Source organism: Pipra filicauda, unplaced genomic scaffold (genome assembly GCF_003945595.2).
Source record: "Pipra filicauda isolate LSUMZ 115617 unplaced genomic scaffold, ASM394559v2 scaffold107_size2268652_pilon, whole genome shotgun sequence".
Classification (NCBI taxonomy): domain Eukaryota; kingdom Metazoa; phylum Chordata; class Aves; order Passeriformes; family Pipridae; genus Pipra; species Pipra filicauda.
The window spans coordinates 2,110,321-2,125,091 of record NW_024103518.1 but is presented as its reverse complement, the minus strand read 5'-3'; the positions used below and the strand labels follow the sequence as shown (position 1 = coordinate 2,125,091).

At 37.7% G+C, this 14,771-nt stretch overlaps 1 protein-coding gene across 1 annotated transcript in view; it reads left to right on the top strand.

The window, feature by feature from the left end:
* Positions 1–409: 409 nt before the first annotated feature.
* Positions 410–14,771, top strand: part of LRRC2 (leucine rich repeat containing 2) — a 51,756-nt gene continuing 37,394 nt past the window's right edge. Inside the window, exons 1-2 of the mRNA XM_027725449.2 lie at positions 410–550; positions 10,572–10,782. Coding sequence (XP_027581250.1) covers positions 426–550; positions 10,572–10,782 — 336 coding nt within the window. The 5' untranslated portion in view covers positions 410–425. The remainder of the gene's footprint in view (positions 551–10,571; positions 10,783–14,771) is intronic.

Sequence of the window (14,771 nt, the reverse complement as noted above, 5' to 3'; positions counted from 1 at the left end):
TTTGCACAATTTAAAAATTAATAAATTCTTTGGGAGCTCTCATTTTAATATTACAGAAATTGTTAAAAATGCAAAGTGTTTAAAGCTGTTTTCGTCAGTGTTACTTAATCCAAGTAGTATTCCGTTGCATCTCTGTCTTTATCTTGGAAAGGGAAAAGTGTAAGGGACACAAAAAATTTAATATGTAGCTGTTGCCATAGATTTTATGTAGAAGTTGATTGTAAGCTGCATTGATTACTGCCAGCACAAAACCCCTGGACAAATTGAGTAAGATAGAAAGCGTGCTATGTTAATATTTCTTATGCCTTCAGCTCTTCTCCCCAGACAATTTTAATGAAAAATGATAGTTTAGTTCCTTGTTTTCATCATTATTTTGTTCCTGATGTGTTGGCTTGTTCTTGCAGGAGCAGCTTAATGTCGACAGTATGGGGCATCAGGTGATAATATTTGACTTTTCTGTCATAAGAGGACTGTGGGAAACTCGAGTTAAGAAGAACAAAGAACGTCAGAGGAAGGAGAAAGAAAGATTAGAAAAAAGTGCATTGGAGAGGTAAAGCCAACTTTTGTGCTGCTCATTTTAACTGAATCCGTTCTTATTACCCACTAACACTGTCATGTACTAAGCATTACTCAATGATTAAAATTTTGCTTTTTGGGTTCAGTTTCAATGATTTCTCACCTCCTTTCCTCAGAGGATTGTCAGAGAAACGCAGCACAAACTGTGCTTGTATTTCCTCAGTCCTGCTCTTTTCCAGTGTAGGTTGGGATTTACCAATCGTGGATTTTATGGAAGAGAAAAGTAACACATTTTGTGCCTTTCTATTTCTTATATGCTGTATAAAAGTAAAGCTTGTTAATTATGGAATTCATGAAAACATGCTCATTTCAGTATTAAGAAATACTTAAATTCTTTTTCTTGAGTTAACAGGGGAACCAAAAGGAATTAAATTAATTGGCATATTCAATTGCTTGTGAATAGGAGATAAAGAATAGAATAAAAGATTTTTTTTTTAAGTATTAAAGATGTCCTTGATTATAACGCTTATGTCCACTAATATTTTTGTTGTTTTTATTATATTTAATTTATGGTTTCCTTAAGAAATGTTTTACTTCTCATAAGACACTGTTGAATATTATACTGTGCTGGCAGTGTCGGAAACTTATGACTTGTTTTTCTCCCTCCAAGAAGAGAAAAAAGAATAAAAATCCCTTTCTACTTTAAAAAATAAAATGCACAGGGTAAAACAGTACCCTTTCTTAAGAGCATCATTGCACTGAACCTTCATGTGGTGTTTTGGTGATCTCAGGGAACTCCTTCTCATAGATTCTCTCACCGCCAGTGCAGCTACACTGACAACACAGCTGCTGGTCTAAGAGGAGATTTAATACAAGGTCTGACTGTCCTTTCTGCAGAACCTTTCTTTTCAAGACATCTGTAGTAGCAGTCTTGGTTCTTCCATCTCTACCAAAGCCTGAATTAAAAACAGTAATCCTAACAAGGAAAAAGGAAAAAGGAAAAAGAAAAAAGGAAAAAGAAAAAAAAAAAGGAAAAAGAAAAAAGAAAAAAGAAGAAGAAGAAAAAAAGTTCATTCCACAGGTTGAATTCTCTAGCAAGACCTTTCTTTTTGGTCTGAGCTGTGTCCTGGTTTCAGGATAGAGTTAGTTTTCTTCTTGGTAATTGGTACAGTGCTGTGGTTTGGATTTAGTATGAGAATAATGTTGATGTAACACTGATGTTTTGGCTGTTGCTAAGCAGTGCTTATGCTGTGTCAAGAACTTTCCAGTGTCTTATTCTCTGCCAGTGAGGAGCAGCACAAAGAGCTGTCAGGAAGCACAACCAGCACAGCTGACCCAAGCTGGATATTCCATATTATAGAACATTATTCTCAGTCTATAAACTGGTGGAGTTGGCTGGAAGTGACTGATTGTTTCTCAGGGATGGTTTGGGAAATGTTCAACAGGTTGTGAACAGCTGCATTGGGCATCACTTGTTTCTTTTGGGTTTTATTTCTCTCTTGGGTTTTATTTCTCTCTCTCCTCTTCATTATTATTACTGCTATTAATATTAGTAATATTAGTACACTTTACTTTGTTTCTGTTGATAAATTGTTCTTGTCTCAAAAAAACTTTTACTTTTTTTTTCCTGATTCTTTTCCCCATCTCACCAGGGAACTGGGGAGTGTCTGTGTGGTACTTGGTTACTTGGTCTGGAGTTAAACCATGACAGCTGGGATATGGATGTTTCCTGTTTCCATTATGGTTGAAAAGACAATTGAAAGGATTTGGGATGAAGCTTGATCAAACCTTATTTCTGTCCCAATGTGGACAACATGTCAACACCCTTCTGCCACAGTTTTTTTTTTTTTTTTTATTTTGGTTGTCCGTGGTGCAGAAGATAACTTTTGAGTTCTCCAGTAAAAAAGCAAATCAGAATCTAGGAATGGGCAACTTCTCCTGTAAGAGGGAAAGAGGGTAACCTTATGTGCTCTGAGGTAGCTAATTTGAGCTCCCATGTTTTTAGTCAGTGGCACAGGTTAAGACTAATTTCTTACTGTGACTTGTCTTTTCCGTAAAACCAATACATTCTCCCTGCCTTTTCTGCCTGTGGTTTTTTGTCTGCGGCCACCCTTCCACCTGAAAGAAGGGAGCTTGACTGCTTGCTCTGACCTTTTCTGCTAATGGGGTCCAAAGTCGTTCTGGTATCTTCCTGTACCAACTGGAGATGGGGAATTTGAGATATAATGCCCAGAAATAAAAGGGCTCGAGTGCACTTGCAGCACGCAGGGAGGGTTTTTGTTTTCTTCTTTTAAATTGCAATTTGCCTGCTGTGCTTTGGATGGTTGTGCACCTTCATGCTTTCAGATTGCTTTCCAGTTAGTTCTACTTCTAGAGCTCCTGGGAAAAAGGAGGAAATACATTTAGGTTTTGTCTCCTGAGTATGAGTGATCAGTGTTTCATCCCCTGTGATGAATGGCAAAGTCCATATTCATCCTCCCAGAATAGACAAAGCTGGCAGAATAACAAGCAAAGTAATATGAATATTAGTAATAACATGCTAAATTCAGTTAAAAGAAAATCCTCTCTGTTTTATAAAGTGTGCAGTGACCACTGGCATTTAGGTTCTGAATGTCAGATCACGAGTTATTTCTTAGGTGCTTTTCAGTGCTCTCAAATGTTGGACCAAAAATATGACAAGACTTTACTTGTTGTTGTCTTGAAAGTACAGATAAAATTTTAATTAGGATTAAATACCTAATAGAAATAATGTTTTCCTGTAGAAATAAATTTAATTATTTTATGGAGTTCTGTGGGTGACTAAATTCTGATATAAAACACTCAGAGATCGCAATTCTAGTATTGTCAGGGAGACACACAGAAATCAATGTTAGTACGCACTGTGTCACGGTAGGAAAGTGTTTTGTAAAGGATTTTGATCCCAAGTGATATTTCCAAAAAGACATTTAAAGAAGGCAGTTAGTTGCCCCAGATGAGGACTGCATTCTAGCATTTAAGATTCCAGATATCTGCTTTTGCCAGCAACCAGAGTGAATTCCTAAGTAGGGCTGAAATTAGGAGACTTTCTCTGCAAATAGACCCATGTAACAGGTGAGTTTGCAATCTGGCCTTCTGAGGCTGCTTTGTTTTGCTCCTTTTTTTTTTTTTTTTTTAAACAAGTTTTTCTCAAAGAAGTTACAATTTGCCAGTGCCCTTGAGATTGCACAGGTCCTTTATAGCCATGTTGCCATGTAAAATGACCTAATAATTTGTAGTGAAATGTAGTATCTATTATTTGAGGACAAACTCCCAGTTAACCTCTAGGGAATCTGCTTGCCTTGGGGCAAGGCAATTTGCTTCATGCAGAATCAGTGAACAGTCACATGTAAGATATTTTTTGACTGCAGATTTTCTTAGAGAAAAAAATCTCACAAATGAATAAAAAGCTTAAACTCTGTTTGCATTAACAGTGAGCTCTTGTAAAGATTTTTGGGAATTTACAGGTCTAGAGGAGAGGTTGAAGCAACTGTCCAGTGAAAGCTGATTCTGGAGAGCCAACAACTGTGAGAGATTCTTATCTGGCCTTCTGAGGTATTGGTATCACACAATTTGTGTGGAATTAATTCAATCCTCATTTCCCCCCGTGGTTTTGTGGGACTGTGGAAATATGGCAATTCAAAGAACACACACAAACCAGCAGCTGAATAGAAAAGAAAAAGAAATAGAATGGTGTTGTACAGGTTTAATTTCATTTTAGTTCATGTTCTTGATCTATCCAGACAAGCCCCTTCTAAATCTCCATAGGATACGAAACACAAACTGTTACAAAAAATGTGCACTGTGTTTATGAAAGTCCATATTATTGGAAGAAGTTTGTGTTCATAGCAGTGTTTTATATTTAATCTTGATTCTGGTAGTGGGGAACAGTCTTATATTGTACCCTGAAATACTGAATGTTGTCAGGTTAACTTGCTGTGGTATGATGGTTTTCTTCAACAAGTTTTCCTTTATACTTTTTTTTTAAGGGAGTGAGAGTGAAAGTTTACAGTTAGATTTTATTTTTTTTAAGGATTGTGACATGTTTGCCTTCTGTGTGAAAGCAGGTAAGATAGAAGTGGAGGCTAACAAATTAAGCATTCAAGTGAGGAAATGCCAGAGCTGTTTGCCCAGATTAGCTATCTAAATCTTTGCTGTGAAAAGGCAGAGCATCTCCACTAACAAACATGCAGCAATGATAAAAGTTTGTTCAGCTACCTCTTCCAGTGTGTCTGTTCTCCAAAAATTTCCTCTCAAAGCCTGGCTGGCTAAATGTGCATGTAATTATTTTTCTGAGTTATGCACTTCCTGAATGTTAAAAGTAAAAAGCAAAAAATAAAAAGCAAAAAGCAAGCTACACTATACAGGTAGACAGTGACTTTTTTCCCCTGAGAGGTTACGTGTTCATTTAATAAAAAAGATTTGTCTCTATCTTTCTGCCAAACTTCAAGTTTGTACCTGAAATAAGATTTTATTTGTGATGTTTATTCTCCTACTCAGTTCAAACCTCTTTCCCAGCAAGTCTAAAACTTTGTCCACAAGTCCTTTGGCCACAAACACAAATTATAGACAACAAGCGGGGATTAGATGTGCAGCACTAATAAGCACTTTGTTTTTAGGCACCTGGGCATACAGGCCTTGCATGTAAAATAATGCACAGAAGTGTGTTGTGAAGTAAAAGCTGTTGTTCAGCCACAACCCTTTACAACCCGTGGAAAAACCTGGCAATGAGGTTGAAATTAGATCAATTCAACTGAGTTTGAAGCAAATGTTACTCATCCATCAGGAATATTGTTTTGGGCTGAGCTCCAGTTTGACTGTGATGGTATTATAACAATTCCATGGGCTTATTTAATGATCCTGTGTGGCTGGTGATGCCTAAACTGGTGTCACCATGTCCTGGCCAGTTTGTCCATCCTGATTTAGAGTAAATAGTGCCATCTAACGAAACTTCCTTTCTTTACCAAAGAGCCATAGCTTTTTCCTCAAGGCCTCCCAGTCAGACCCTGAGCAGCAGGAGGTGCAACAATTGAAAGAAACCAAATTACTCCTTGATTGCTTTGATGGCTCTGAAATCTTCACCATCGCACAATTCTTGTTTTCCGAGGTGGTTGCTCCTTTGAAAGGTCCAGTCACTGAATTTGTTGTGTAGTAACTCTTTGCATCAGGCTGATTAGATTAGAGAAACTAAAATATCAGGCAAGGAGCTGCCCTATTAATAATAATAATAATAATAATATAGAAAGGTTGTGTGTTGTGAAATCTCATTTCTGCAGGTGTACTGCAGTAGTGAAAGAGCATTTGGGGAATGATTACCTGATGAGAAATTCAGCACTAACCAAAATGGAAATACCTGAATCTTCTATTTCCCTGGTGTTCCCGTTTCATATCTACAGTGTATGGTCCTGAAAGCTTACTGGAAAAAGGCAGTGTATTGGGAAATAACTTGCTAAAGTAAAATTTGCTTTACACCACATACAGTCTGCCTCAGCGACAGGTGTGCTTTTGTGTTACAGATATATGGGTATAAAACTCAACTTTTTTTTTTTCTTTTTTTTGTCAAACATAATCTACATGCAACCAACCTTTTCAAAAATGACTTGGACTATTTTTATGATTGAGGTGGAAGTACTGGACTAGTTTGTTGAGTTGGAACCTTAGTTCTCATCTGGGTCTTTTGTCCAGGAAAAATATTTTTCTCTGTTCATACTCCCACCTAAATTAGGCTTGACTAACTCCAGCATTTTAAACACTGAAAATGATTGTTGTTTCTTTAATCTGGCTGCAATGGTTTGATCAAGTTCTAGAGGAAGACCAAAATATTTTATTGCTGAATAGTATTAAATAGACATAAACTTTAGGAGGGCTGCGATTTTTGTAACCAACTCATTTCCCATGTGTGAAAATGTGTTTCTGCAATATCAGGAACCTTCAAGGTGTCAAGACCAGAAATCTAATTTCTCTATGTATTTAAAAGATGATTTTTATTTCTGTGGATGTCTGTGGTGTCTGTTTTCCACACTGTTTTAGAAGCCTTTTCTTTCAGGAAATTCAGAAATATTTAGAAGATTCATGCAATAGCCTTCAGATATGACAAGTGTGGCAGAAATTCTGTCTTATTTGAGGGTTGCCACCAAAGAAAGACTTGAAATGGTCTTTATTTTTATAAAGATCCCTTAAGAAGTACCATCACCTCAGTTTTTTTACAATGACTGAGCAGAATGGACCTGCAAATTGCAGCTTTGTAGTCTTTGCTTCATGACAGGTCCTGGCTGGGGTGTAAGTCAGAGCTCCAGGCCAGGAAGGCTCTCAGGGATTCATTTGGTTAATGTGTAACCCGAGAGTACGGGCAGGGATTGTAAATTATTTGAACCTCTGCCTATGGGAAATATAATGTTTTCATTCTGAAATGTACCATACAAAATTATGCACTTTTGCTGCTCCGTTATTAATTCACTTTCCATCTGTTCAAAATGTGTTTGTACATAGTCTGGTGGGCATTCTTGCATTCTTTAAAAGCTTAACAGAGCATTTTACCATAATTTAATGTAGGACTAAAGAAGAAATTTGACACAGGATTTCCATATCGTGTGTAATACCCATATTGAATTCCCTACCAGGTTTAATTTTTAATGCCTCTCTTTCTTCTGAGGTCAATATTTCACCGACTGATTTGCTTAACAGCCATTTTTTGTTATGTGCATTTTGTTTTAGTTGGCTGGCTATGATAACCTCCTGTGTTTAGTGTTTTGTTATCAGCAAACTCTCAGAGGGCAGTTTATTGTTTCAGCTTTAATGTAGCTCCTTTCTTGCCATTTTCTATATTCCTTGTTGTGAGAGAGTAAAATTTTAGATCTGAACCCTCTGCTCCAGTGCTCCTGGAGTCTACCTGACAGACCTAGCACTGAGGTGTAGTAGTGCAGCTCAATGCCTTACTTCTTATTGAGTTAGACTTTTTGACTTCTCCTGTCTGTTTTTTTTTTTTTTTTTTTTTTTTTTTTTTTTTTTTTTTTTTTAAGTTTCTAACACTGTTAGAATTTATACTGTGAGGAATGAGTCAGTCATTTTTTTTTTTGTGTGATTGAGTGAAAAGCAATGAATTAAAAGAAATCCCCATTTTGTGGGCAAGTTTTTTTCAGTGCATGGAGTTATGCACTGAGCTCAAACGTTTATTGCTCTGATGGAAAATGAAGGAATTCCATGGAAATGAGAGGATAGTAATGTAAAGTTAAACTTCACAGAGGGACAGAAAAGCTGCATATGGAGGACTGGAGCAGAATGTGAGAAACAGCAGTACAGTGGTGGTAAGTGAAACTAAGATTATTTAGAATATTTTAGGAAAAAAAAATGAATTTTAGGGCTTTGGTCCTGTGGTCCTGAGGTCTGGTTCAGATAATTGCAACCTCTGCCCTTTTTTGTGCTGGTGGTTTCTGTGGCTCAAATGGCAGATTGAACAGGTAAGATCAACACTAAAAATTAAATTGGCTCACGTGTCAGAGCATTTGAAAAAGGTGTTTGGGCTTTCATGGCTGATATGGAAAATATCAGCTGATGTGGAAAATTCTGTCATCTGAGCAGTTATAAACTGTAACTGGAGGAGACACCCTTGGTAGGGCTGCCTGGTGCAATCCTGTGTTTGGGTCTCTATAACCAGAAATATCATCTGCAGCTTGTTGAAGTATCACAATGTGGGCTAAGGAGCTGTGTCTGCTCCAACCTATTTTCTTGTCTTTGTCATATCAAGTAGCTTCAGAAGAGATTAGGAGGTGTGCATAGTTGGTGGACTCTTCCCTGATTGTACCAGCAGCTTCTGCCCCCTCTAGGGACTCTCTGAACTAAATGTGTTGCTGGACATATTTTCTGTCTGTCCAGTCTTCCTAGCTCATATCATGCCTTGCTGTGGCATGAAGGAGTCCACACTGCAGCAGACACTGGGAGAAATTGGGAGATTTATTTCAAATATATATTTTACTGTTCTCATGCCTCCTCTGTGGACACTTTGAATACCAGAAAGTCCTCCAGGCGTCTACACATAAAGTACTTTCTGATCTCTTTAATGAAAACCGAAGCCAATTCTGCAGCTCTCAATAACTTCTATAACTATTCCTTCACTGCTCCTTTCATACCTCAATAAATTATTGTTCCCATCATCTCTCTGGGAGGCTTCCTGCTTTTGATATGCTACAAAATCCTTTTCCTATTAATTTGTATACCTGCAGTAAGGAACTTCACTTGTTTTTTTTTGTCCTTATCAGACCTTATACTGCCTTATAGTTTCTTAGTTGGAAGATAAATACCATTTTATCTTTCTTTAAATACTTTTGCTTTTTTTGCAATGAGGGGAGAAAGATATCCTTACTGTCTCTTCATTAGAATGTGCTTTGAATTTGTGCTGTCCTCATGCAGCCGTCCAAAATTTTATCCAGTGAGCTACACTTTTAACCAAGTTCCTTTTTATTTCACCTTCTGAAATATCTTAGAAGGTGCTTAGAAGGAATTTTCTCCTTATAAAGATGTCACTTGGGAACATACTGCAGTTGTTATTACTGAAGAAGCTTTTTACAGTTCCCTGGTGTACAGACTGGTGTACAGTCCCATGTGTATTGTGTTGCTCCTTGAAACTGTCCTCCAGTGGTCTCTCAGGCTCCTTTCCCTGACAAATGGTCATATGTATTTTCTAAAACTGTACAAAGTGTCTGCAACACATGCCTGTGCTGTGTGTTTGTCTCTGCTGTTGCTGTACTCTCTGCTTTCAAGTCTCTCTAACATCCCCTGAGGTTTCTGTGAGTGCCAGAGTGCATCCAGCTGTCTCAATAACACCTTTCCTATTTAGGCATGCAGTTTTGACCTCTTAAGATTTATTTTGATAGCATTGAGACAAATATGACTTTTAATCTGTTCTATTATATTCCTGTAAGCACGTTCTGCACTGCAGTTTCTATCTCACACCTTGTTATGAGTGTCCAAAAATTATTTATTTCCACAAAAGGTTTTGGAGATCCTTCTTGTGATTCTGTTTCATGTGCCATTTTTTAACACCTTAGCATTGTAAAGCAAAGTCCCATCATTATCTGGGAGTACCTGTACAATTTTTGCTACTCCCTACTCGAACTTTACAAACTTGCCTGTGATTCTCTTTCCAGGACATGACATTTTTTACCTTCTCTAAGGGCACTTTATCCTGAACTTTGTGTCCTCCTTCAGCTGTCAGTTTGGTTCAGTCCTTTAGCTTAAAATTTCTGCTGGAGGGTGGAGATCACATAAATGAGTCTCATACAACAGGGATTCAAAGTGTGAGATCAGCCCCTCGTGCAAGGGGCTCTGCAGAGTCTTATTTTGGTGTAAATAAGGCTTGCTTCACTTAATCAACCTGCTCGTTAATTGACTAAGCTGAAATAAATCTCTCAGAACTAAAAAGCACGTGCTTTTGACAATGCTTAATTAGATCAAATTGACTTTGCACCTGCAGTTCTATGAGAAAAAAGTTTGCCTTGGAGGTGAACCTAAAGTTACACTGAAATGGAATCTGAAATTAGTTGGCACGTGATAACATTGACCTTTACCTTCTAAGAAGATGTTGGTGTGAAAATGAAAATAAATCATTATGCTGGAACAAAAAAGAGCACTTCTTACTTTCTAAAATGACCTTTTTTTTCCACGGTAGAACTTTTGCATACGTCACCAGGTTCATTTAGTTTATGCATATAACTTGTTCTGTGAGAATGTATCTCCTATCCCATGAAAACAATTCTTTTTCATGGCAGTATGCTCAGTCTCCACTTTTCTGTTATTCTCTGGGTGTCACTGTTTTGTAGTCAGTGAATGAAATCCTGCTCATTTGAAATCTATATGTGTGTCTACAAGATCTTTGCAGGACTCCAGGAATGTGCCTTTTTTTTTTTTTTTAAATAACCATCAATATTTGAGATAAATAATTATATTTGTTAAGTACTTGTGGAAACAAAGATCAGGCTTTAAGACTTAGCTGTTATACTTTTGTTTCAGCTGATTCACATAAACCCTTTTTGGCACTATTTCAGGATAAAACAGGAATGGACTTTGATACTAGAGTGCCGTAAGAAAGGTATTCCTCAATCAAAATACCTCAAAAATGGCTTTGTAGACACCAGTGAGAAGAACCTGGACACTTCTGGAAAGAATCCTCAGCTCAAGAAAATACATGCTTTGTCGGATGAAGTGAATAAGGAAAGAAACAAGTTTATTTTCCAGCTTTCTGGAGAACAGTGGACGGTAAATACAGTGGAAAATATGTTTCTGTTGTTAAAGAGTTTGGGGAGCTTAGCACTCTGTTTTTTAATCCTCCCCCTTTTTTTTTTCTCTCAATGCATATGAAGTTGCTGCTTTTTCACAGTGTTAGAAGTGACAAAAGCATTTCCTATTTTAGCCTGAACTAGTGGTTTAGTGTTGAGGCGTGGATATTTTAAGTTCTTTACTGATACGTGCAATTTATCCCTCTCAAAAATTTTGGTGTGAGCACTCACACTGCAATAAGGTGTCTTTTTCTGAAAATTCCCCAGTGGGTGGAAAGAGATGAAAATAATAAATATTCAGCTTTGTTGGCTTGTTGATGTCTGCTGATGATCAGAGATCTCTATTCTTGCTCCAATGCTGCGATAACACTTTCTCAAGCTCTGCTCAATTCAAAAGTAATGTTGGCATCAATCCACAATGGTCTGGCTGAAAAAAACCCACTTTTTACTTGCAGTTTTGTTTGATGTAAAACAGTAGCTTGCAAGTAAACTCTGAATTATTGCCAGTTTAAAATTAAGCAAATGGTGGATTAGCATTGGTCTGAAGTTTTCTAGAGCTGTAAAAGCTTTGACTGAAGTGTAGTTTGAAGAAATACTACTTTATTAATAATAAAGTTAAATTATAATTTTGACTTGTGCGTAGTCTATAATTTTGAAATATATCTTTCAAATTTTCATTATAAAAAGTTAAAAAGTTGATTGATGAGAGGGTTACATTTTACTAGAACAATTTTTTTTTTGGGGGGGATTGGCTTTCAAAGTAACTTTATCCTAGATTTGATCTTGAATATGAAGGTGCTTTCTTTTTCAGTGCATCGGGGAGCAGAGAGCTGCATAACTAAACTTTTCCGTTGCTTATTGGCTTTTGGCAAACTGCTAAAATTTTGCTTTGTCACCACAAGGAAGGCTTTACGTTAGGAAGCAAAATCAGTGTTTTGTTCTGTTTTCCAGACCATTTAGTTTTAACCTGACATTCTGAAAAATCACATTTAAGAGAGATTGGTGTACTGTATGTGTTTCAACAACATAACGTGTCATAGCTCAAGTGTCTGCAGACAAAGAGAAAATCAAAGCTGCTTTATTTAGAGACCAATGCTCCTTCAAAATCAAAGTCACTCTGTAAGAGCTGAAAATTATTTAAAAATTGTGAAAATTCGCTTGACAAAGTTCCAAGAGAACTTCATTGCGGAAATTTTGTAAAATTTATATCTGTTTTACAAATCATACCACTTACTTTGCTTTTTAAAATCTCAACTGCTGCTTCTAAACCAAAGGCAGACTCAGACATGAGTCTCAGATACCCTTTCCCCCTATTACTTTTTCGCAACGAAGTGCGTTTAGGCAAAACGAGTTTTCAGATTGTAAACCCGGCGCTGGCAATCTGCATGTGAAAAAAAAATCTGTGGATTTATGTCAGTTTTCTCAGAGAAGTCTGTACGTGATGTAGCTGAGAGCTGTGGTGTCAGTTGGGGCTTAGTTTTCTGAATGTGTTTTGCACACAAATACATATATGAGTTGAAAGTTTGAGTGAGTGAGCACTCAGAGACAGGGAGGAGTCAGAGCTGGGATTGCCTGTGCAAATTTATGGGCACATGAACAGCTGGGTTTGCTGTTGACTGGCCACTTACCACTGGCAGCAACAAACATCAGAGCCCTCTAAATTGTCCATTTGGGGACTAGCTGCTGAATCCTCTATCTCACTTTTAGCTGATAAGTATTTCTATTATGTTTCCCCTTTCCTCCCATCAATGAAGCAGCAATATATCCTCTAGATAGCTGATGGCTAAATCTGAGTAGATTACTGTCATGATTTACAGATTTAATTTTGAGAACAGGGCTTGCTTCTGGGCTATGCCAGTTCTTTTTCTGGATGCTGTGAAGCTGAGTCTCAGAGGAGTAATCCTCAGCACAGGGATTTTTCAAGATCAGAGCAAGTGGCTTTACCACACTCTTCCCACAGGTCTCAGTGTGACAGTTCCCATGCTACCTAGATGGTAAAAATGTAGACAGGTTAGAAAGGAGCTGCTGCTTCATGCTCCATATCCACAGTGCATCTGTCCCACTGTTTCTGCACTGTTGAGTAGGAGGTTATAAAAGGGTTTTGTAAAACACTCTGTGGTGGAATCATAGAATTGTTTAGGCTGGAAAAGACCTTTAAGTTCACTGACACCAATCACAAATCCAGCAGCTGAGGGATGCACCAAGTGCCCTTGGCAGTGCTTCAGCCATGGGCTGGCTGGCACCTACAGAACGTGGTCTCTTTATCTCTGAGGATATCTTGCTTGGCCAGAGCAGCTTGGCCAGAGCAGCAATATTTACCCAAAAAAAAGGGATTGGGGTAGCCTGGGCAAATATTTTGAAAATAATCTGCAAAATGCACTTTTGAAAATAATATCCAACCTCCTTCTGAGAACATTTGTGAGGGAGAAAATCAGAGCAGGTCACATATTTTGAATTACTGAGAGGAATTCCTTCCTTCAGGACCTCTTACCACTTTTTTCCCTCCTCTCAAATGTCATTGAAATGATAATGTATTTTCATTAGGTGGAGACCTACTGTTCCTCGTATTTGTAAAGTAATTATTTTAACATACCTGAGGAAAGATAAACCTCTTCAGGAGCAACAAAATAGTGGGGGGAAACAGGGTAATAATTTCATTATTATTAGCCCTAAATGCTTTCTGGTAAGCATTTTAATTTTAAGTGTATGGATGTGTTAGTGATTATAGGCCTCCTTAGATATATATATTTATGTGAAGAGGATGAATAGTGAGTGATTTATGGATTAAAAGCCCAGGAATTTTGGCACAGTGTTCAAGGAGGCAGTTCAGTTTGGACTTTTAACAGGGTTACAGTGAAAGGGAGATCAGTGAAAAGAGGCTGAAAATAAGAAGATGCAAGTATAAATCAGGTTGTCTTAGAAGAAAGGAGAACAGTCTTACAGGATGCAGCTAGCACTGGACAAATCTTGTGAGTGATTAGTACGGAAATTAAAATTGTTTTGATGCCAGGAAAGCAGGAGAATACGTTAGATTGCAACAGTGAACTACATACTACAATGTTCTGTGCAGTTCACACAAAAGTTCAAAGCTCACACAACAACTAGTAGGCCAGACAAATAGGCACAGGGTAGTAGCTAAAGAGACTGGGGCTTAATTTTGCAGTGTATGAATTCTGAGGAATTGTATTCTGTTTGTGCAGATCCCTTTTTCCTTATAGATCAACATCACTGTCAGCAGAATTAGCATCAAGCCTTTGTGCTTGAAGAACAGGCACTCAGTAAGTCCCTCTGAATCTGAAAGTCCTTGTGTAACCTGGGCACTGTTTTGGTTGATAACTTTGTCTTACCTTTGTCTGTCAGAGCTCCATCACCACGGGGCTGTGTGACAGCATCCTTAAGGTTCAGGGATCCTTGCCTCCCTTTTACCTATCAGACAAATATTTATGACTCAAGTGCTGCCTTCCCTTGGTGATGCATTTCTGACAGCTGGGAGCAGTAATGAATTAATAGTTAGGAAAGAAAAGGGCGTGTAATAACAAATGGGCTTGTCTCAAAATCATAGAATCTCAGACTGATGTTTGAATGCAACCAGTGAATGAAATCAGACAGGCTTTTCTCTTTGTGTCTTTTTATAAAAAGTGGTCAGAACCCAGTTGCATTGCCCCAGCACTGAGCCTCCTAAATCCTCCTCTGTTTGCAAAACTCTTGTGACTTGACGGCACGAGAATGGTGTAAAGTGCCACAAGTAATTCATATTCCTGAGGTATGTTTCAGAAAAAACTTTTGTCATCTGAGAGTTTTCCAGGCAAACCTGCTGTGAAAAACAGCTGTATAAGGACTAGGGACCTTTGAATTTTGTGTTTGGAAAGAGATGCCTGGGAAAGAATGATGCAGAGTTGATGAAACACATAACTGAGAACCTTTGTAGACATAAACATGTATCTACTCAATTAAATTAGTACTTCAGAG